The sequence below is a fragment of the Microcaecilia unicolor genome, chromosome 13, assembly GCF_901765095.1.
Source record: "Microcaecilia unicolor chromosome 13, aMicUni1.1, whole genome shotgun sequence".
In the NCBI taxonomy this organism is placed as follows: domain Eukaryota; kingdom Metazoa; phylum Chordata; class Amphibia; order Gymnophiona; family Siphonopidae; genus Microcaecilia; species Microcaecilia unicolor.
In genome coordinates, this window is record NC_044043.1 from 53,440,894 (window position 1) to 53,465,424 (window position 24,531).

Sequence of the window (24,531 nt, forward strand, 5' to 3'; positions counted from 1 at the left end):
ACTTAGAATTGATTTCTGTGCCAATTTTTTAGGCACCATATATAGAACCTCCCACTAAGTGCTAATATTCAGCTGAGATAGCCAGATACCTTGCGCTTAATAGTAGTGTTTGCCAGTTTAAGGCTATTTAACCAGCCATTTCTAGACGGCTAAATAGCGCTGAATATCTGGCGGTATAGTTTAAAATACTTGATTTACCACCCTTCTAATACAAGTCAGAGTGATTTACAAATTAAAATAAAAGATGAAGAAAAGGATGCCAGAAAATGATAGAAAATATATGTTTAATCCTGTTTGTTCAATTTGTACAACCAAAAGTAGGATACCTTGGCAATATTATCTCACTTGTTCTTTATTATGCCTGAATTGCAGCCCTATGGCTTAAGTATCATTGCTTGTTGATGTTTTAGGATTTCAATAAAGACCTTGGGGGGGGGGGGGGGGGGGGGGGGGAAAGACAATCTCCAACTAAAGAGCAGTGGCTCAATAGGCTGAGAAAGGTGGCATCAGTGGAAAAGTTAATCCTGAGGGGAACATAAGAAATTTGAGGAGCACAGGAAGGTGATAATGAAGTACTTAAAGAGTATGTGAAAACAGGGTGAAGGGAGGGGAGCGGGGAGAAATAGAAATGCAGGAATAATACGTTTACAGAGGTTTGGTTTGTTGGTCTGTAATAGAATATATAATAATATATGACACTGTATGGCAAGAAACCCGGTATGAATTGTTGGAAAACATAAAAAAAAAAGGAAATCTGGACCCTGAACTCCCCAAAGGCAACATTCTCGCAGGGATCTCCAAACAACTGACTGCGGCAGGGAGGGGCGGGTGGGGTGTCACCTGGGCAGAGGACCATTTATTGGCAGGACCCCCAGGCACTGGTTCACAACGCTGAGAATAGTGATGACAGCTGTGTTAGGCTCCACTATAAATCTCTCGTGTGTGTAAAATGGTCCTACAAGTGTCTTTAAAATGACCAAGAGCTGGGTTTGGGCAGGTTCTTATGATCAATTTAACTAAAATTACAAATGGAAAAGAAAGACAAGTGGTAATTCTATGCCACCAATGCCACCTCAAGCATGCAAAGCAGTGGCAGTGAGGAGACGAGATTACTAGTAATCAGCCGACTGGTGGATAAAATAGGAACATAATTGTGTTTGCTTAAGAAAAACAGTGGAAAACTGAGATATCTGTTATGTCCAGCTCCTTGGGTGCCCCATGTGTCTCAGATGGAATGCCCTCAGCAGCAGATGAAGGGGCACAAGCTTTTGGGATTTCTTTATTTTACAACAGTTCAGTTATTTTCTGCTCTCATCTTCTCCATCTGCAAAGAAAGAAGAATGAAAGAAAGAGTGTCAGTTCAGCACTTGCCCAGCCTCTTCCCTTCCATTCTGGCTTCAATGGTTAATAGAGTTCTGACAGATAAGGCCCTTGGCTTGTGTTACAGATGCAATGGATTCTCAGCAGTAGTGGGGAGAGAAGGCAGATGCAGCAGGTAGGTTGGGGAGGGGGCCAATATAGAATGTCCTGTCTCAGTGCCCCCTCCCCCCGCCTGGCTGCTGATTCAGCAAAGAGCACAGCCTGAAACTACACTGATACCTGATCCACAGAGCTAAAGGCTGAGCATCTGGGAAATATTTTGGGAACAAACCATTGTCCACCATTATGGAATCTACATCAGTGCAGACAACGAGAGAAGTGATGAGGAACAGCTTCTTTCAACAAACTTTCCATTCAGATTACAAACAAGTGCTGCAAGGATGCACAGGGCTCGTTCAAATCTTTCCAATAAGTCAGCTTTATTGGGCTTATGTATTAATGTTTTAGCAGCTGAAGAGGGCAGGAAAGGTGCTGGGTGCTGCAGGAGGGTCTCCCTATAGTACTTTCCAGGCCTCTAGTGAAACTGTTCAGAGTTGCCTCAGCAAAGGCACTGTTGGAGGAGTGGCTACGGGAGGAAAGATTTTCCAGTGGGGTAATGGCCAGGACGGGAGAAATCCCGCAGCAATACAAATGATATAACTAGAAGCTTTTTCTGTCTTTGGAAATGGAACATGCACTTTTGACTTCACATGCAACTTTCTTTAAATTAGTCCTCCTAGAGTAACTGAAGGTAGAAAATATCTTTTCTGTCTATATGTTCCACCTTTGCTTACACCTTATGCTGTCTACTAAGATGTTTTATTACGTATTATGTTGACAATCTAATCCCCCTTGTTTACAAAGACGCGCTAGTGGCTGCTGGTGCGGTAATGCCGATGGGCTGTGTTGGCATTGTTGCGCGGCTTTGTAAATACTGTGCCATACTATGTACAGTTATTTGAATATATTTACTACTGTATTTGTCTGTTGCCTATGTTCGACTTATTCTTGCAGTACACCAGGTATGAATTTCTTCAAAAAGATGGAAAATAAAACCTAATAAATAAATATTTATTCTGATACAGCTGAGATCCTCCCACCCCTAATCACGCATGCCCTTGGCTTGCAAATTTTCGGCAAGTTGGTGCCTTCATTTTTCTGATTTTGGATAAAGGGAGGTTTGAATATTTATCCTACTAGGAATTCCTTCCTGTGATCAAAAGCTTAACATAGAAGGTGGCTCTAGAGAATTTCTATTTGTTTACTTTATTAACGTTATTACTGTTGAATCTTCTACTTTTACCCTTGATCTTTAATGCCTGAATTGAACTGTATATCTACTCATTATACTTGTAAACCACATTGAGCCTGCAAATAGGTAGGAAAATGTGGGATACAAGTGCTACAAATAAATAAATAAATAAATTAATTAATTAATTAAAGGTGAGGAGTAAAACAATAATCTGCTTCCAAAGTAATGCTAGCTAAAGACATGCTGTGTAAGAGAGGGAGATGCCCATCTGCTTCCCTGTATGTGGGCTGGGCCTCTGACCGTGCTATCAGAGTATTTAGAAATAAAGAAGGGCTTTGCTTTCCTATCAGCTACACTTACATCCTTAAACACTTGTCCTTTCCCCCGCTTGCCACTCGCTGTCCATCAGGGCTCCAGTCCACAGCAAACACCTGCAACAGAAAGTCATTAAGGACAAGGACTGGAATCAGGCAAAACAAGAAAACCTAGAAGTAATCATCACAGATGGCCTGAAGGCAGCTAGTCATTGTAACAAGTAACTGGGGAAGTTAACAGTATGCTTGATTACAGAAGTAGAGGTACTAGCAGCAAGAAACCCTGGCGCAGGTCATTAGCCAGACTCCACCTGTGGTCCAGTTGTGATGGCTGTACCTTTTCAAGGATGTTCAGCAGGATGAACATGGTTCAGAAAAAGGTTATAGAAAGATAAAGGGCCTGCAACACAAATCTCAGAGAGACCTGAAACAGTCAAAATGCACTCACTGGAGGAACAATGGAATGAGGAGGAGGGAAGACAGCTATCTGACAGACAGATTCCAATCAAATATGGGAACGTGAGACTTCAAGAACAAGGGGTCCCGATATGCAGGTGCAGGGGAAAGGTACAAAGGAAGCAAGAGAAAATATTTAATTACTGCCAGGGTGGTGGATGCCTGCAATAGCCACCAGCAGAGACTGCAGCAATCAAAAAGATAAGAAAACGTAAACATGCTGGAACACAATCTGAGTGTGCTGGTAAAGGGGGTGTACGTGTGTGTGTGTTAATAGACAGGAAACATAAAGAAGGGGCTTTGATGTTTGCTCAGAACTATACAAATTTTAAGGGCCCTTTTACAAAGGAGCGCCAAGAAGTGACCTGCGGTAGTGTGGGTGCGTGCAATGGACACACACTGGACCATTTCTCCACCACACCTGTGAGCTGAAGAGGGGAAAATTCAAGCCAATGGCCAGACAGTGAAGGGAGGACATCAGGTTAGTCCCAGTGTCTTGGAAACTTCAGCAGCGCGACCATGGTGAAAACCAAACAGTGAGCACAGGGAGATCGGACAACAGCCTTGTTAGTTCTGGTGGCTGTGTGGATTGTTATGAAATTTGGGGCCTGCGTGTTAGACTAGGCATCAGTCTTGTAAGAATCAAAAGAGGAAGGCGAGAAGGGAGGTGGAGGAGTGGCCTAGTGGTTAGGGTGGTGGACTCTGGTCCTGGGGAACTGAAGAACTGAGTTCGATTCCCACTTCAGGCACAGGCAGCTCCTGGTGACTCTGGGCAAGTCACTTAACCCTCCATTGCCCCATGTAAGCCACATTGAGCCTACCATGAGTGGGAAATCGCGGGGTACAAATGTAACTAAAATAAAAAATAAAATTTTGGACATTCTTACAGTAGTAGAAGAAGGGTTGAGAGGAAGGGGCGCTGATGTTGATGTGAATATGGGAATTTTTACGGTCATCTATACAAATTGTAGAAAATTAGGGAGGAAGAATCTACATTGGATGTCAGGACTACGGAGTCGGAAGCAATTTTGAGTGGGGTATGATTTGGTCAGACTCAGACTTCTAAATAAAAACTTACATTATAATATATGGTACATTTATCATTTTACATTTAGACATACACATTTTTTTGTCTTGGATCTAAGTACTGATAAATATAAGATCCAGAGCAAAAAATTTAAAGCCTAATATCAGTAGGAGTCGGGGTTGGTTGGAGTCGGACACTTTCGAAAAACAGGAGTCTGAGTCAAAGGTTTGGTGTACCGACTGCACAGCCCTGCTGGATATGGACTGTAAAGCTACCTCATTTACTTAACTCAAGGAAAAACAAACTCACCCACACATAAAACACATTCATTACACCTTAGAAAGTAGTAACATTTTTCTTTCACAATATCTAAAGCTAGCTGAAGTCTACAGGCTTCAAAAGTCTATAATCTTTTCCTTGCTAAGCACTGGATTTTAAACCTTTTGCTTTCCTGCAGTTCTTAATTGCGTTTCAAATCCCAGTTTCCTCCTGAGTGCTTTTGCATCATCCTTCCCAGAGACACACAGGGCGATTAACTCAAAGGCAGTTAAAAGCAGAAAGTGGTAAGAAATAGTGAGGAGGTTACCTCGTCTGCATGACCAGGAAGGTCGATTGCCAGCTTTCTGCTCTTCACATCCCACACTTTCAGTGTGCTGTCACTGCTCCCACTCACCAACATGCGGCTGTCTGCAGACCAGGATATCTGATAGACAGCAGAGACGTGACCTCTCAAAGATGCCAGGTATCTGAGGGCAGAAGCACAGGCACCACTAGAAAACCTTGGGTGGATAGCAGAAGCAATGATATTATAGGATGATTTACTTCAAATAGTAAGGAAGAAGGAATATGACTAGTAGGCCCTGGATATCCCTAGTCCCTCTCTTCACCCTGCTTCAGAGCAGTAACCAAGGGGAGGGAAGGCGGTGGCAGATATACAGGAGGAAGAGCAATATTATTTATCATTTATTAAAATCTACTACGCCACCTTATTTGGAGACCAAGTAAAAGTACTACTACTACTTAACATTTCTAGAGTGCTACTAGGGTTACACAGCGCTGTACAGTTTAACAAAGATGGACAGTCCCTGCTCGAAGGAGCTTACAATCTAAAGGACGAAATGTCAAGTTGGGGCAGTCAAGATTTCCTGAATAGAGGTGTAGTGGTTAGGTGCCGAAGGCGACATTGAAGAGGTGGGCTATGAGCAAGGATTTGAAGATGGGCAGGGAGGGGGCCTGGCGTATGGGCTCAGGGAGTTTATTCCAAGCATGGGGTGAGGCGAGCAGAAAGGGCGGAGCAGTTTATAATCAGAGTAAAAGCAGTTTATAATCAGAGTAAAAAAGAAAGGAACTCCATTATAACAATAGTAAAGGACACAATCATTCAGAGACTCAATTAATTCTGCACTGTGTTACACAGGAAACTGGGGGACAGATAAGAGAGATAGTGTTTCACTTGACAGTATGCAAACCTATTTCCAGTCTTGGATCCCTAAGCAATTAAAAATTGCATGGGAGAATGATTGAGGGAGTTCTTCAATTCTATTTCAGAAGAGAAGATCTCCATTTTGGGAATCACAGAGCCAGAACCACAGTGGAGGGCCAGAAAGACCTAATGGAAACAAAAATAAGTGGGAAATAGATTTAGGGAGCAGTTTGGGAGACTGGTATGTACTGTCTACCACTAAGGGGATACCTCAATTTATCCACAGTGCTGACCTTTAAGAAAGCCAATTTCATATATTACTTATGGTATACTTCACACAATCTCAAATATTTAAAACAGGGAAATTGCCTTTCCTCAATATGCAATAAATGTCAAAGGGAGAAGAAATCTTTTTACCATTCCTTCTGGAGCTATCCTACTATGCTACAGGGAACTAGTCAATTATATGAGTTGGTTTACAGGTCATAGAGTTACTCTAGCCCCAGAGGTGTTAACTTAGATATCACAAGAGCCTTAGGGATAGGGGACAAGGGTAAGTTACTTATTCGCAAGATGAGCTTGTTGGGTAGGAAGTGTATCAAATCTCAGACACCTCCAGAACCCCCTTCTTACTGGAAATGGAGAAATCAGTTGAATTTTGGTGACATGGGAGGTAAAGAGGCTCATCTGTCCCCAAGATGTAGAAAATGTTTCCTGTCTGCCTGAGACTCATACCTTCAGATGAGAAGTCTCATTTTGAATAAACTGAGCGACTAATTTAGGGGTGGAAGACATCCCTACTAACAAGGGTGGGTAGGTTAAGGATCAGGAGGTTATAAGAAGAAGTCCATAGACCGTTATTAAATTGACTTGGGGAAACTCCAGTGCTTATTTCTGGGATAAGCAGCATAAAATGTTTTGTACTTTTTTGGGATCACGCCAGGTACTTGTGAGCTGGATTGGCCACTGTTGGAAACAGGATGCTGGGCTTGATGGACCTTTGGTCTGTCCCTGTATGGTAATACACAGTTCTCCACAAGATGACCTACATATATTTGATGTCAAAATTGACAGCTTTCAGAACTGGCCAGCTAGTTCAATTTCATTGTCAGTGGGACCGTTATCATGCCTGGTGCTTCCACTCGGGGATAGACCCCGATAAAACTTATTACTGTGTTGATGCCTCAACCTGCACATTTGTTTTGTTTATATGATAAACAATTCACTCTCCTACAGGTTTGCCTGTTAATTGTGGAGGAAGGGTGGGGGGTTTACTAATCTGTGGTTGGGTTTCTATGTTGAAATTGGCATTTATATGTGACTTTTTTCTATGGCACTCTTTTTTTTTTAAAGAATTTATTAAAAGAAAATGGCTTTGAAAATAAGTATTTCTACATAATGGCTTCCTTGCTCCTAGCCTCCATCCCCACCATCAATAAGCGAAGACAGTAAATTGAATGACCTAGGTGTTCTCAAACACAACTTGAAGTGAGTTTTCAAAGCCAAATGGAATTTGGAGTAGCATCTTTCTGACTGCAATGAGCAGGACAGGGAATTCCAAAAAAACGGGGAAAGAATGAAAAAGGCACCATTCCTAGTGGATTCCCATTTTGCCTGCGAGAAGCCTGGAAGAACTAGCCTATGATCATTTAGTGAGTGAAGGCAGTAAGTGGGAGTGTAGAGAATGGTAAGAGAAGCTTTGCAACAGGTGTACCTTCGTATGGGGCTTTATGGGTTAATATTTTAAAATTGATTCTATATTCAACTGGGAGCCAGTGTAGTTGTATCAATTATGGAGTCACATGATCTCTACATTTCACTCGGCAAAGGATCCTAGTTCCAATGTTTTGCATGGTTTGGAGTCCTTTCATGGAACATGCAGAGCCACAGAGATGGCAAGAGAAAAATGGGATACCTACTATATACCAAGAAGATTCTCTGTACTCAGAGAAAAAGTGTAATACTATCTGAAGCAGGATGCAGTAACATTTAACAGGCTCACTTACCTCTGGAAAAGTATGCAATTTTTTTGCTAAGCAAAAAAAGCAAAGCGAAACCAATGCCAAACAGAAACAGCACAAAGAATAGAAAAGAAAAAGGCCAAATTGGGACAAAAATCTGCCAGGTTATGTAATAAAACATGGCTTAGAGCAAAAGCAGATTCAGATTTTTTGAATGGTGAGTCTCCTGGTATTTTCACGGTAAAAAAGAGCAGACACTACAGAAGGAAAGGCTGCCACCTACTTTCCAGTTTTACCATCCCACAGTTTGATGGATTTGTCAAATGAAGCGCTGGCTATTATTCGTGCATCAGGTGAAAACAGGACTTCATTAATCAGTGCCTGATGGCCCGTCATTCTCTCCAGTGGCTTCTTGTCCTCTGCTGGGATCCACAGAAACAAGGTGAAGTCATCAGACCCCGAAACCAGCCTTTCTGGCCCTTGGCCCTAAGAGAACAAAGAATCCAGTAAGCTCCATGGAACCTGCCCTGTTAGATTGTTCAGGCTGAGAGCACAGATGGTCTCATCACCTACCCGCACATGGTTGTACCGTTGCAAGGCCTTCTCCTTCAGGTCTTTCACTGTAAATAAAGGAAGAGCTAAGTAGCTATAAATACAAATCTCATCCTAAAGCAGAAGGAGAATTTAAGCTGACAAATGGGCAGCAGAGTCAGTCTCTACACAAAGCAGTACTGCCATACCAAAGAAAAAGCCATCAATTAAAATCTTTTTAAATATTCATGTCTTTAAGAATAAGATTTCAAGGGACATCCTGCTGTCCAAAATGATGTTACCCTGCAGCCAATGACAGGACTGCTAATGTTATGAAGGGTATTCTGCAAGTTTAGGAATTCCTTTGAACACCATTCACTTGGTGACCTCATAAAAGTAATTTTACCTCTCTGAGTTCACACAGACTAGAAGCTCCTTTGGGCTTAACCATCTGAATTATCTCATACACTGCCGGAACAGTATAAATAATGCATTTCAACAAACTACACTGTATACAGCATCTACAGACTCCTTGCTTGCATTACAGTAAAAGCACTGCATCCCAACAAGTTTAGAATCCTTACCAAGCAGGAATATGCAGACTGCTATTATTCTAATGCTGGCTATGTCTATCTCCATATATTGCTTGGCAAGTGACCAGAGGTCACCTGTTTCCTTCACTTACAGGAGCCACACATGTCTTGGGCGTTGACGGAAGCTTCAGCTGGTTCAAAGGCTCCGGTCCGGAGCACGTAGTCTGTACTGAGAGCCATAGTGTTAACCCAGTGTGCATGTCCTTGCAATGTGCGACAGAGCACTCCCTGCAACACAGTGACAGGAGCAAATTCTGAGCAGAGCAAGGAGAGAAAGGAGTTGCTGGGGCTGCAAGAATGGCCAAGTCTGAACACTTACATCTTGGGCTCGCCATACTTTGATGGTCCTGTCTTGGGATGAAGAGAAGATCAGTCCATCACCGCCCCACTTCACTCCCGTCACTGACTGTGTGTGGCCTGTCAGGATCTTCTGGCACTGCCCTAGAACAGTGTCCCAGATCCGGATGCTGCCATCCTTGGAAGCGCTGGCAAGGTGACGGCATTCAGGGTTCCTGGGTGAGAAAAGACAGTGGATTCCAGACTCCCTGCACCTACAGCTTTTAGTTCCCACAAACCTGCTAATATTCCTGGCTCTTATGTCACAGAAGGCATCACTGAATCCACTAGAGGATGAAGAAAGGCAGCAAGGAGGGCCTCCATGCTGAAAATCAAAGGGAGGGGGAGCGGAGAACCAGAAAAACCAAGTTTCAAATCTGCTTTGCCCACTGATGGTCCTTGAGACTTGGGGCAAGTTATTTCACCTTCTACTGCCTCAAGTATAAACATATATAAGCCCCCTGGGGAAGGGACTGACCAACTGTATCTGAGTTTTAACTTGCCTTGAACATAGCTTTGAAAACATGAGAAATAAAATAAAGAAATTGCTACATATTCTGGTGGTGGTTCATAGTCAATGTTTAAAATGCAATGCAGCAATATTGTAAATGAAAAATACATTTCAATAAAGATATACATAAAAAAAATTACAAGACTAGGTTTCCCCACCCCCATACAGAGGCAATAGGGAGTCAACAGGGAACACAACATCAAACGCAGTAGGAAAGCTGATGAAGGGGAGAGAATACATTTTCTCCCCAATTCTTTCCAAGTACCTTTATTGTGTATACTAAATCTTAGCAAGGCCACACTACAAGAAGGAAAAAGGATACATACTGGCCACACATCACCAAGGATTATGCACTGGGGCTAATGACAGTGGTAGTAATAGTGCAAAAACTTTGGGAGAAAATAATATCCCTGGTGCAGCAATACGCCATGGTGAACATGTTCAGAGACCCAGAGCAGCAGGAGATAAACCACAGAAACAAATGAAAAAAAAAAAAGCAAGAGGATTAAAAACTGTTAGGTGAACTCCTAAAGATAGAGATAACACACTCTCACTATTGTGCCACAAAACACTGTATTTGATCACAGCAGGTACAGAAAGAGCTCACCTAAAACCGGAAGAAAGGAGAAAGATATCAAAGGAAAAGGCATCATTGTGTACCGACACCATAGCCAAGAATTATGCCATTCTCTAGTGAAAAGCTGGGACTTTGCTGGTAATTTTTATTACTCAGTTCACCACACTTGTTGGTAAACTCCTCTCTTCACCTGTGCATACAGGGCAGCGAGGCACCCTGCTGAGCGCCTACAAAGTGTGTGTTGCCACTCTCCAATGACAGCACTGTCAAAGCTGGCCCTGTACAAGGTGGTATCCCCTAGCATATTTCATAACTGACTGCAAATCACTTTCTCGATATTCTTTATGTAAACAAGAAATTATTTTCTCTCTATTGCAAGTACTGGAACCTGCAGCACTGGCTGAAAAGCCAAGCTTCCCCCGTTACTCACACCCACCACTGAGGGGCAGAGCCTTGACAGGATGCCACTTACAGATGAAGGGGCTCCCAACAAAGCCACGTGATCCACTTGCTGTGTCCCGTCATCACTCTGCCAATCTGCTTCCCTGTATGTGGGTCCCACAGAAATATCTAAACATAAGCAAACAGTCACCAAAGTAAGTAAACAGCAAAGAGAGAAATGCACCAACCTCCTGGGAAAACATTCCAACTTATTCTCCTTTTTTAAAGCTGCCTACAACAGGCTACAATACTACAATGTAGAGCAAAGCCACATATGCTGAACGCTGGCAGGCTCCTGTCCTTAGCATGGGGGCAAGAGGGACCCTCACAATCTTGTCTAACTCTGGATATAACATGTAGCATGCAACAAAACACGAAGCTGAAAGCCAATAACATTGAAGTGTTTGAAGTGGCCAAAAATGAAATAGTAGAAAGACAACCTGCAGGGTTTTCGCCATCACACCTGTCTGTTCTATGTCAGACACCAAGGACATTCCCTACAAGTAGACAACTGACCCAACTGTGACAGAAATTACACACTGAAACATGTCAAACAATTTTGAAATAAAGTGGAGCTTGGTGCTTGGCACTCTTGGCTGTGAGCTAGGGCTTCATTTTGATTATAACTTTTAAATGTAATTATTCGCACAATTGAAGCTATTTATTTCCCACTGCAGCTCCTTGTGAATCTAGGCAAGTCACGTAACCCTCCACTGCTCCTGGGTACAAAATAAGTACCTGTATACAATATGTAAACCGCTTTGATTGAAAACGCAGAAAGGTGGTATATCATATCCCATCCCCCTTCCCTAAAGGACTGATAATCTCACTCTCACCCCTAGATCCAACACTTCTCCTTTCTCTTCCTTTTCTCCCTTTCCTCTTCCATTATCTTTCTTTGCTGGGATCCATTATGTTTCTCTTTCCTTCCTCCCATTGTTCAGCACCTCTCCCTCCTCTCCACCCCCCTGATCAGTGACACAAACTTGCAGGTGAGCAGAATCAAGCTGTTCTTGTGGCTGCTGGAGCTCACTGCCTCGGCCACAGCTTCTAGCAGCTCACTCTCCTCTTCCTACCTGGGGTTCAGCTTCTGCACCCCCTCCTCGCCAGTCTACCTTAAAGGTGTTTTTTTTTTGTTGGTCCCTGGCAGTGGCAGCATTACCCATATGCTGCCTGTGGCCTGCTCCAAAGCTTTCTCCATGGCCCATCCCGCTTCCACCGACATCACTTCCTGTTTCTGCATGGGTGGGATAGTCAGAGGAAAAGCTTTGGAGCTAACCGCATGCAGCATATCGGTAATGCTGTCACTGCAAGTGACCAACAGAAGACCACCTTAAAGACAGACCGGGAGTGGGGGGAAATGCCGGATCACACCGAGGATAGGGGTTGAGAGTGGAAGAAAACAGAAGAGATGTTTGGAGGAGACAGGAGATGGCTGCAATGTAATTAATTTTTAAAATTGTGATTAATAATTAATGCATTAATCACAGAGTTAACTGTGAGCAGAAATGAGCCTTTACTTAGTGCTTTCAATGGCCAAAGCAGCAAGGTGAAGCCCTGCCACCTCTTTCCCGGACAGTTCCAGCAGGTCTCAATTTCTTCCCTCAGCAGTGCTCACTAGTCTTCATTTCACTCAGTATGAGCTAGATCCAACCCCTGGGCCCAATGTTCCAAGACATCTGTCTTTGATAAGTCACCTGCACATTAAAAACAGTAGGAACACTCCCTGTGTCCGAGGATCTGACAATAAATCTCCATCAATACATTAGCAGAAGTGTAAATAAGCCTTACTCATTAAAATGGAATTCACTTTTTATGGTTAGACTGGGTAAAGGAATAAATCAGTGTCATATGTAAAAAAAATAAAAAATAAAAAAAGTACCCTCTTCTATACTCCGGGGGTCCTTGTGAATAAGCTGCCTACAAATGGGTATTTGGAATTTTATATATTGTATATCTGATGTGATATAATACTGTAAGGCAGTGTTTCTCAATCCCAGGGTCAGCCTTATGCCTCCCCCTCCAAATTACCTTTCAGACCCTAGTCTCCCCTCATGCTTTTAAATATTACACACATGGGTGCAATTTTCTCTCTTAGATTTCCTTGTAAATGTGTGGTAAAATACCAATCCCTTAAATATGTTTTTTTGAACCAGCTCAGCTAACGGCTTTTTTAGTGTCTAGACAAAATAAGGAAACTTGAAAATGTCATCTTCCCCTTAGATATAGATAAACTTATAACACCGAATAGTGTAACCTGTAAACTTCTCAAATCAATGTTCTTAGAAATGTATTTCTGTTTGAATAATTCCATTTTCTATCATCTTGAATCTCATATTGTGCACTTGAGTGAGGATTTCAATTTAATAATTTTCTTTTTTTTCTTTTTGATTTAGTTGTTACTTAAATTTGAATATATGATGTGAAATGTACCACTTTTCAAACAAGTTGAATACTTGATTATATGTGTAAAACTGCTATTAAAAAAATATATATATATTACACACATGCATAACAAAGTGCAAAGAGCTACTTCCAAAAACCACTTACTCAGGTACAAGTACACCCTGATAGTTCTTTGGGTTTGTATAACTGTCTCTGTTGTTTTGCTTTGACTGCAGCTGTTCTTTGCTGCCGCCTGGAAGCTGTTGCTCTAGGCAGCCACCAAGTCTTTCGTAATGGTTGACCTCTCTTCAACCTTCTTCTGGAGGCTTTACCACAACGAATATGCATGAAACAGATTTGCATACAATGGGTCTTCAATATATCTCATGAATATTCAGTGCAGTAATCCTGAAAACCTGACTGGCAAGGGGCTCCTCCAGGAGAGGGTTAAGAAGCACTGCTGTACAGGTTGCATCTAGATCACCATGTATTTTTTCTCACTTCAACCAATGTTGAAAAAGTCAGTAATATATATATATTTTTAAATAAAAAGTGGTTGTTTACAGAAGAGACCTAAGGCTTTAAGCTTTCTTGGATAGAAAATGGTGTTTCAGCCAAGAGAAGCTGGAAAGAAGGGAAGGTATAAAGGGTCCTGTAAGGCATACCTGACTGTTCTTGCAACCCGATGCCAACTTCTTGCCATCTGGAGACCAGGCTATGCTGAGAACCCAGTGTTTGTGTCCTAACAGAATAGTAAAAGAAATCAGCATCTGCCCCATCCAGGTGTCCCAGTCTTTGCTTAGAAACAATTCTTTCACTTAAGTTTGAACGATTTTTATTCAGGATCAAACATATCCAACATCTAACAACTAAGCATCAGGTCTAAACAAGAACTTCAATCAAACATAACAGAAAACATAATCACAGACAACAAACAACAAAGAGCTGGATAACACATGATCCTATTTTTGTTTTGTAAGAATGTTTCCCCCCTCTTTACCCTAGTGCCTGTTCAAAGTAACAATTTGCATTCAAAATCACCCCTCTCCCTCCTTCAACCCCACCACACCCTGAACGTGAGCCAACACTAAGATGACCCGGTATCTGGACTCTTATGAGCTCAGGTCATCTTTGATAGAATAACTAGTAAAAAAAGGTCTGTTTCTGTTTTAAAGGAAACGGGCGCTAGCAAGGTTTTCCTCGGAGTGTGTATGTTTGACAGAGTGTGAATGTGCGAGTGTATGTGTGTGAGAGAGAGTGAGACTGGGTGCGAGTGTGTGTGTGTGAATGAGAGTATGTGCCAGGGTCCCCCCTCTCTCCCAGTTCCAGGGTCATCCCCCCCCTCGGTATGTCTCCCATTTGAAGGGGTGTCCCCCCTCCCTCCCTCCCAGTTGCAGGGTCCCCCCTCCTCCCTTTTTCCCAATTGCAGGGTCCCCCCTCCCCTTTTCCCAGTTGCAGGGTCCCCCCTCCCCTTGTCCCAGTTGCAGGGTCTGTGTGTCTCCCCCCTCCTTTTGTCCAGTGGAAACAGCTGTAAAAACGACAATGAGAAGCAGCTCCTAGGTTTCCTTTTTTTTTTTTTTTTTTTGAGTGTATAGGAATGACGGCTGCTTTGGGGAGTGGAATCAGAGATTAACCAATTGCCTTCCTTGCTTACCATAGACTTGCTTTGTTCACTTCCACTCCTGTCTATTGAACGTCCTGCAGCATGTCATAAGTTTGCTTGCTTTCTTTTGAGTGAACGGGGATGACGGCCGCGCTGGAATCGGACCCGCTGCGCTTTCCCTCCCCCCTCCTCTGACTCGCCACTACTGGACCCTGACCCCCACCCTCTCTGCTCGCCGTGTCACCGCCCTCCCTCTTCATCCTCTCCAACACTCGTTTGCCGTGTCGCCGCCCTCCCTCTTCGTGCTCTCCGATTGAGGGCGGTTAGTTCTGTAGGTTGGCAGGCAGTCTGCAGCGATTCCTAGGCAGAGGGAGGAGTAGGGAAACACACTCCGTGTGTTTCCCTACTCCTCCCCCTGCCTGGGTCGCTGTTTGCTGCTGGCTGGTTCACCGTTTGCTTGGATCGGTTTCGTGCTGGCTGGGTCGCGTTTTGTTGCTGGGCGTCGGGCTGGAGGCGCAGCCAATCAGTGACACTTCAGGAATGACGTCACTTTTATCTACTCCACTTTCCTGAGCAGCTCTGGCCAGAAACCATGGTTCCAGGTAGCCTCAGAACGTTGGAGGTGAGAATTATTATATAGGATATCTAGTATTCCCAACCCATCCTCCCCTAATCAAGCAGGGAACTCCTAAAATAACCCCCAATATAACAGTATAATTCTTTCACTTAAACAAGATGTAGACCAACAATTCTCAAAGCACACACATGAGGAGAAATGAACACTGGATATTAAATTCCTCCTGTATTAAGGAGGTCTATTGCTGCTGTCCAGGAATTCACATATTGCTTACAATGGTTTTGGCATACAGGCCAGTTTCTACAACCTTTGAGGACAATGTACATGCAAGTGTCATACTTTCCTTTATGCTTTTCAAAGGCTTTAGATAAATAATATGTCATCACTTTTCCACTGGGAGCAGAGTATATGTCCAGTTTTCTGAAATGTTAAATATCCTCAAAACAAGCAGTAAAACTAACATCTTTTCTATAAACAATTAACTGAGGGCTTTCCATGTTGAAAAAGCTGTCACTCTTTTCTTGAAGCACAAAACAGGAAATGTGTCAGATGTTTTCCATACTCACCTCTGGCTGTGAAATGTGGAGTTTCTGTGCTGAGATCCCAGAATCGGACTGTGGTGTCACCAGAACCACTCACCAAGTACCTGAAATATTGGTATCACTTGTCTATTGGAAGTCAGAATATCAGCAATTCATTCCTCTTAAGTCATTACCCTCCTGAACAGATTATTAAACATCACAGGCACATGACCATTAGTCAGTACTCAGTGTTTTTTATTGTAGAAAAAAAGGTGCCGGTACTCATTATGGGTGGGGTCACCACATAGGGCTCCACCCCTATGATAGCCACACCCACCTTAGCCACACCCTTTATACCAGCCATGCAAATATAAACAGACATCATTGAAAATATTATACGAGTATAAGAGAAAAAAATAACGCAATTTTTTTTCATTATAAATAATTTCTGTAAGCTGTTACAGCTCCAGTATACCCAGTGCAAAATAAGACAGCAGATGTAAATTCTCAAATTGGACATATTCCAAACACTAAAATGAAAAGAAAATGATTTTTTTCTACCTTTGTTGTCTGGTGACTTTGTTTTTCTATCCATATTGGTCCCAGTCTCTGATTCTGCTGCTCTCTATCTGTTCCCTTAACTCCGTTTCCAGGGCTTCCTTTCCATTTATTTCTTTACTTTCCTCCTTTCGTCTTCATTTCTTGCCATACATCCATAAGTAAAAGCTGGGTCCTCCTCCATGGAATTGACTGAAGGAGGTATAACATGGATCCAGCTTTTACCTATTTTCTCCATCCATGTGCCGTTTTTCTCCTCTCTTCCCTTATCTCCATCCATGTGCATCGTCTTCTTTTTTCTTTCCTCCCCTCCATCCATGTCTAGCACGTCTCCTCTTTCCTCCCCTCCAACCATGTACAGCACTTTTCCTCTCTCCTTCCCTCCATACATGTCCAGCACTTCTCCTCTCTTCCCTCTCCCGTATCCATCCAAGTCCAGCATTTCTCCTCTCTCCCCGCCAACCCCTTCATCCATCCATGTCTAGCAATTCTCCTCTATCTCCTGCTCTCCTCTCCATCCATTTCCAGCATTTCTCCTCTCTTCCCTGCCCTCCCATCCTTGTGCATCTCCTTCCTCTCTTCCCTCCCCTCCATCCATGTCAAGCATGTCTCCTCTCTCCCCTGCCCTCCCTTCCCATGTCCAGTGATTCTCCTCTGTCCCCCCCGCCATCCATGTCCAGCAATTCTCCACTCTCCCCTTCCCTCCCCTCTCATTCATGTCCAACAATTCTCCTCTCTCCCCTGCCTTTCCCTCCATATCCACTATGTCTCCTCCTTCCCCTGCCCTCCCCTCCCATCCATGTCCAGCGATTCTTCTCTGCCCCGTCCTCCCCTGCCATCCATGTCCAGTGATTCTTCTCTGCCCCCCTGTCCTCCCCTGCCATCCATGTCCAGCGATTCTCCTCTCTCCCCTGCCCTCCCCTCCATGTCCAGCAATTCTCTCTTCCCTGCCCTCCCCTTCCATCCATGTCCAGCAATTCTTTCTTCCCTGCCCTCCCATCCCATGATGTCCAGCAATTCTCCTCTCTCCCTTGCCCTCCCATCGATGTCCAGCGATTCTCCTCTCTCCCCTGCCCTCCCCTCTCCCATGTCAAGCGATTCTTCTTCCCCCAGCCCATCCTGCTTCTCCACTGCCTGCCAGCGTCGGACTCAGCAGCGCGAACGGTGCAGCAATTGAGAGAGGCTGGCAGCGTCGGAGCTTTCCTCTGCGAGTCCCGCCTATGCGGAAACAGGAAGTTGAAACAACTTAGGCGGGACTTGCAGAGGGAAGCTCCGACGCTGCCAGCCTCTCTCAATCGCTGCCTGCACCGTTCATGCTGCCGAGTCCCACGTAGTAGTAAGCAGGGGAGTGAGAGGATGGGTGCAGGACTTGCCGGAAGGAAAAAAGGTGCCGGTACACCGTACCGGTGCGTACTGGCACAAAAAAAAGCCCTGTCAGTACTGTATATCTCCCTAAGAGCTGCAACACTGGCACCACGTATATCCCAGACAAGTATTCTTTGCAAACACACTATCACAATCTTGGAGCATGGCTGGTGCAAAAAGAGCTTTAAGCAGACCTTCAGCCCCGTACTTCACCCCCACTCATACTTTCTACCCCACCCTCTTCTCCAGTGCTGCCAAGTTACCCAATCCCGGTTCCAAGAGAAAGAACACAACAATAGCCATACTGGATCAGACCAATGGTCCATCTAGCCCAGTATCCTGCTTCCAACAGTGGCCAATCCAGGTCACAAGTACCTGGCAGATACCCAAATAGTAGCAACATTCCATTCTACCAATCCCAGGGCAAGAAGTGGCTTCCCCATGTCTGTCTCAATAGCAGACTATGGACTTTTCCCTCCAGGAACTTGCCCAAACCTTTTTTTAAACCCAAATATGCTAACTGCTGTTACCACATCCTCCAGCAATGAGTTCCAGAGCTTAAATATTCTTTGAAAAAATATTTCCTCCTATTTGTCTTAAAGGTATTTCAATTTAGCTTAATCGAGTGTCCCCTGGTCTTCGTACTTTTTGAAAGAGTGAAAAATCAATTAAATTTTACCCATTCTACACCACTCAGAATTTTGTAAACCTCAATCGTATTCCCCTTCAGCAGTCTCTTTTGCAAGCTGAAGAGATCTAACCTCTTTAGCCTTTTCTCATATGAGAGGAGTTCCATCCCCTATCATTTTGGTCACTCTTCTTTGAACCTTTTCTAATTCCGCTATATCTTTTTTGAGATGCAGTGACCACAATTGAATGCAATACTCATGGCGAGGTTGCACCTCGGAGTGGTACAAAGGCATTATAATATTCTTGGTCTTATTTACCATCCCTTTCCTAATAATTCCCAGCACCCTGTTTGCTTTTTTTCTCTGCCGCTGCACACTGGACAGAAGATTTTAGGCCAGTCCTAGGTTTCTGACAACCCTCTCCTATAACATTCTGGGACCTACAGTATTGATTTCAATGGGTTGACTCAGAGACTACAAATACTACTTTGAGATGCAAGTTTAAAACCACAAACGACCAAAAAACTATTCCCTGGTACTGGATAGCTTGACAGCTCTGCTCCCCCCCACCTCCTGAGTCTACAGCATCTCCCACTTTCCAGGTCAGATCCTTTTGTCACTGTGTGCTCCTCTTATCCACTGCCTCTACTTCCTGGGTGTCTCTCCGCTTCTGCAGCTCAGTAGAAGGACTGGTGGCTTGTTGCTTCTGTTAAGTTAAAAATTGCTTCTGTTGGTTAAAAGTGCTAGAAGTACTTTTCTGTTGGTGTGCTGCTGAAGTAATGGCAGGACAGCACTCACTTTGCTGGACCCAGCGCGGCAGCTAACGGAAGATCGGCATCAGTGGCAGTTCTTTTGTTCATACTGTCAGGCCATATTTGGAAAGTGCTGCGGTGACTTTACTATTGGGTCCCATTAGGAAGTGAGGCAAACAGTGGCCTTATGATGCCAGATACATTCGAAATGCCACCCCAAAACTCTGATTTTCTAGGTGATTACCTAGTTTGTCTAATGAATCTGCCAGCTTTGTACATGCCCTTTCTACACTGCTCCATATCGGTTGCATTTTGTTGCTAATCACTGTACTCATGTTTAACTCCTTAAGAAATCTTAAATTAGTCATACACAGGCCTCTGATCTGTCATCTGGAATTTTAGAGGTTTATTTTGGAGGCAATTAGCTGCTTTCCCAGAATCAGAAAAATGAGGGTTTATTGGTATATTTGTATTACAAAATAAATCAATTTGTGTTTTTTAAAGTAGATTCTATTCAATGACCCAAACAAGGAAAAAAGTAGAATACACAATATGAATAGGAACCAAGAGTTCTTTAGTGTCAGCAGCAATTATATGACCCGACACAGCTGTGTTTCAGCATAAGCGTATGTCTGCATCAGGGGTCTCTAGAAAATCTTTGAAGTAGATTCCACAAAATGCTGGTTCACAATTCTAAATACTCCTACATAGAGTGACAATGTGTGAAAGTCTTCAATTCTGATCCAGCGTGAATACGCTTGGCTCCTATTCTTATTGTGGACTCCACTTTTTTCCCTGTTTGGATTTATTCCATTTGTGAAGGTTTTCTCCTTCTTTGTGAGTCAATGACATAAAACACAATTATTCAGAACCAGCCCTTTTTCTCCAAGCCTCAGCATATCCTTTTTCCTTGCACCAGACTCCTCCTTCTACCTTGCACAGAATGGCAGAAACCAGGACCATACTGAGTTGGAATTGCGCTCTGTGCAACATGCCCCATGATGCCTCTGTCCCACCTACTGCGCTGCAATCAGGAATAGGAAACAATGACTGGGGGACCAATTTTGGTGCTCCCAACTTCTTTACACCCTGTGTAGTCCTGTTGGGGGCTTGTGCCTTTGTTCCTGCAGATCTGAGATTCTTCACCGGCACCATGAAATGCAAGAGCAGGCACTTCCTATTTATCGCGAGAACGCAGATGTGCCTAACCTCAAATTTTAAAAGCCTCTTGCAGAAACGGCAAAGAAACAGAGACAGTACCAGGATCAAAGACACATGCTTCCACCACAGCAAAAGGACACTGAAGCAGTGGCCTGCTCTGATGACATCCAGCTGCAATGACAGCTGAGTGACTCCAGTGCACTGTCCCAGGAAACAGGGTTTTTCAGTTATAACTGGAAACTACAAACTCCCTATCAGGGTTTTTGTTATTGGGGTTTTCTGGTTGTAACTGAAAATTGGTAATCGTTGCTAGACAAAAATAATTGTAAGACACCAGACTATTACTGTTCTTTCCAATCTTCACAAACAGTATTTGCAAGAACCCTTACTTTCCTGTGGGGCTGAAGGCTACAGAGACAACAGCGTCAGTGTGTCCCTCCAAAGAGCTGGTACATCGTGTCACTGCCCGGACTCTAAATACAGCTTGAGGTTGATAGATGATGTCAAGCACTTTCTCTGTGTCCACTAATTGCTCATCGAGGTTTTTTTTCAGTGTAGTTACAATTTCTGTATCATTGACAAAGAATGCCAAAGGTAGTGGCTCTTCCTGGAAAAATCATTGATGTATTATAAACTCTCAGCATAATTCCCTCCTACTCCACCACACCTGCATCCCCTCCCCCCTATCAATTTAATAACAGGAAAAAAAGGTGCATTTCTGATAAAGATGAGTTTCTTTTTTAAACGAAGGACGCCATCTTTAAAAATGGGTAAAAACAGAGCTTTACAATGTATCCCCTTATTTCTCAGAAAGTTACTTATCTAGTTACCTTATGAAGTGTCCAAGTTTTATTAATATTTAATATCCCGCCTTACAGGGGAGCCATCTAGGCAGCTTAAATCTAGTTAAAATGTGATCATAAAAACAAAAACTGGGAGATTAGTAAGGTAAGGGAAAAACTCCATTATAGATAGGAAATAGAAGAGGGGGTACGTACTTCCAGGGGAAACACCGGGGGGGGGGGGGGGGGGGGGGGGGGGAAATTAGCTAAATGCATCATTCTATAGGAATGCTTTTAGATCAGCTTTGAGTCAGATAACATTGGTAAGGAATTTCATAGCTGTAGGCCTTGGAATGTACAAATAGACGCCATGGTGCGTTCATGAATCGTTTCTTTATGAGAAAATACAATGAGCCGATTTTGGTCTGTGTCTGAGATACCGATGTCATGTAGACAATGTAGTAGAAGTGTGTGACCAATAAGGTCTAGAGATAGGAGAAGAACATTTTGAAAGTGATTGAGATGAGTGCATATAAAAGTAGTAATGCCTATTAATGCTGTTTCTGCGCTATGAAATTGGTGGAAACCCGTCTGGTTTGGGTGTAGAAAATTTGTCTTAGTAATGAAATCAATGAGTTGCAAATGGACGGCGGCTTCGGCAATTTTTGCAAGGAATAGTAAATAAGCTATGGAATGGTAATTATAGGGGTCCGTTGGTGGAGGAATGGATTGATCTTTGCGTTTCGGGTAGATAGCTGTTGTTTCTCATGTTTGTGGAATATTTCCTTCAGTTAGAGTGTTATGAATCATTACATGAATGTATGGAAGAAAAGTAACCAGGAACTTCTTGATAAATGTGGATGGAAGAGGATCAAGGGGAGCTGTAGTGATGTTCAGCTAGATAAAAAATACCTTCTTTAAGAGAGCATTGCAGACCAGCTGCAGTTTGTCAGGTGTTATGTCAACAGGGACATCAAAAGGTGATCCCAGCACTTCTCCACTTTCGTCCTTAAATTGAACAAGCAATCTCTGCACATTTTCCTCCATCACTGGAACCTGCAAACAAATACAAATAGACATAACTATCATCACAAAATATTTACATTTCAAAACATTAATGTTTTTTACCTGAATAATCTGTACATGAAATATTAATTTTTGGATTTTGTTCATGCCTTTTCAACAGATGTTTAAAGGCACATTATATTCAGGTCTAGCAGATATTACTCCCTGTCCCTGGAGGGCTTACAATTTACATCTGCACCTGAGGCAATGGAGAGTTAAATGCGGAGATACCAAGGGACTCATTTTCAAAGCACTTAGACTTACTGTAAGTCTAAGTGCTTTGAAAATACACCTTATCTTGGCTGCTCTCATAAGCTCACATGCTGAGCAGCCCTCTTCAGTGCATTCAAGATTGTGCCCTCCCTCCCCTAAAGTCCAGCATTTCTCCCTATCTCTTACACTCTCCCTCCCCCACTTATTGTGCTCAGTCCAGCATTTCTCCCTCCACCGTCCCTCTCCCCTTGCAGGCAATCTGCCATCTCTTCCTCTCTCTCAAACCCCCATGGTCAATTTTAAAACTTATTTTTACCTGTATTGGTCACTGACAGCAATTTAAGAGATGTTGGACAAGGTGGGGCTGAGAGGAGGGAGGGAAGAGAAAGAATGATTTTGGACCCAGGGGCAGGAGACAGAGATGCTGGACAAAAAGAGGAAGAAAGGGAGGGAAGAAAGAAAGAAAGAAAGAAAGAGAGAGCGAGAGAGAGAGAGATGGTGGACCACATTGGGGGTGGGGGAATAAAAGAGGAGATATGTGACACTATAGAGCTTGAGCAGAGTTTACAAAGCAAAGCAGCATACAGATCGTTCCAGATTTATACCATGGATACACCACTAGTCTCAAAGGTACCAAGTCACACGAGTTAGGCTGTACTCACAAGCCAAGCACCCCTCTTCACACGCGTTCGGGGATCAGGGGACTGATCTCTCTCCCTCTATCTTCCACTCTCCTTCTTCTCCGCAATAAGGCACCTCTCCCTAAAACGCCCCCCTCCCCCCCAATTCAATCTCATACCCGAGGTCGCACACTAACAATCCTACAGTTTCCTTCTCTGGTTCCTTCCAAATCGCCGCTACTAAGAATCACACAACCTCGGCTCTCTCCCTTGCAGCCCACCTTGCCAAGTTGCCGGAAACAGGAAGTTGCGTTGAGGAGAGCGCAGCCAGCAAGTCCGAACTCAAAACTGGAGTTGGTTGACGAGGCAGGATCGATGCAGTTACAGTAGTGCTCCGTCAAGTATGAAAATCCATGTAGCTAGCTTTGTAAAGATGCTCTTTTGTACTAGCTGTAGTCCGAAGACGATGAGCAATCTGCATTTCCAGACTAGAAAAAGATATAAGCCGCTATCCCATGCAACAAAGTACATTTTGTCACTGGTTAAAGCAGATGCCGCTCCCGTAGAGAAACAACTGAGATGGGCAGCCCTAATGCAGTCCATTGGTTTTCTTATATTTTGTTCTTGTGATGACTTATACTGTGCCAAAACTGAAAACTTTTTATCACTTGTATCTGGTCGGATAGTAAAAGGAGCTCATTATGAACACTATCCATCCTAAAAGGTTGTTTTGTGGCTGTACATGAGGAATTGTGATATTGCATATATAAGTGTGTGTTTTGGCTCCTACTCATGCATCCTAAGGTTTTAAGCAAGCCAGTTAATGTAACTTAGTAGTGGAGTATAACCACAAAGGCATGGTATGATCGCATTTTCAATATGGTAATACTAGAGCCCAGCTAAGGAACAGGTTATTTTGAGTTAGGCTTCACTGGACCAAACTTGCTTTCCTTGTGCCATCACCATTCGTTTTATAGTAACATAACACAGTGTAAATGACGACAGCGCCTTAAAATGTGACGGATGAAGGATTTTTAAAAATTGATATTTATATCTCACATTATCCCAAGCAAACTTGGGTTCAATATGGCTTACATTTGAAAATACAGCGAGGCAAAATAATAGAATTCAGTAACATCATGAAAGCAAGTCCTTGGATATGTCTGAAACATTTAACAAAGGTGAGATTACCATATACATGCAACTGGGCATTTAAAGGTCTGTCGTTTAATGATGCTGCATGTTCAGCAATCATAGCCATAAGTATAGACATTATCACATCCATACACACATTGCAAAAGTAAACAACTTCTACAGCACAAACAGAGTTTATTCCAAATTGTTTAACCACCTTTAGGTTTAATAAGCAATACCATGTGTCTGTAAGGTTTGGATTAAAGCAAATGCCCATAGTAATAATGAAACAGTGATGGAATATTCACATAGCAGGCAGCCAACAGATTTATTTTCCACTGAACATAATTAACTTTGTATGAACTTTGTGCTGCTGGCTAGTGTA

General features: G+C 43.2%; 1 protein-coding gene across 5 annotated transcripts; it reads right to left on the bottom strand.

Moving 5' to 3' along the window:
• Positions 1–267: 267 nt before the first annotated feature.
• NLE1 (notchless homolog 1) lies at positions 268–23,358 on the bottom strand. 5 transcript variants are annotated; one of them, XM_030222389.1, is made up of 13 exons: positions 23,294–23,358; positions 22,027–22,170; positions 20,722–20,939; positions 15,913–15,992; positions 13,832–13,908; positions 10,813–10,910; positions 9,236–9,428; positions 9,009–9,144; positions 8,366–8,412; positions 8,076–8,278; positions 4,995–5,154; positions 2,972–3,042; positions 268–1,324 (listed from the first exon to the last, which is right to left on the bottom strand). In XM_030222389.1, exons 2-13 carry the CDS (start codon positions 22,159–22,161, stop codon positions 1,312–1,314), a joined length of 1,431 nt encoding a protein of 476 aa, XP_030078249.1. In that variant the 5' UTR covers positions 22,162–22,170; positions 23,294–23,358; the 3' UTR covers positions 268–1,311. The 5 variants fall into 5 exon arrangements, with proteins under 5 accessions (XP_030078249.1, XP_030078248.1, XP_030078246.1 ...); XM_030222388.1 differs by lacking the exon at positions 23,294–23,358 and adding an exon at positions 23,192–23,287; XM_030222386.1 differs by lacking the exon at positions 23,294–23,358 and adding an exon at positions 23,055–23,287.
• Positions 23,359–24,531: the final 1,173 nt, after the last annotated feature.

Coding starts and splice junctions, on each gene's coding strand:
- NLE1 (XM_030222389.1), bottom strand. CDS start 22,161: ATGGAGGAAAATGTGCAGAGATTGCTTGTTCAATTTAAGGACGAAAGT. Junction 15,993..20,721: donor GCCTTCAGCCCCACAGGAAA/GTAAGGGTTCTT, acceptor CCAATATTTCAG/GTACTTGGTGAGTGGTTCTG. Junction 5,155..8,075: donor TGGGATGGTAAAACTGGAAA/GTAGGTGGCAGC, acceptor TTCTGCCCTCAG/ATACCTGGCATCTTTGAGAG.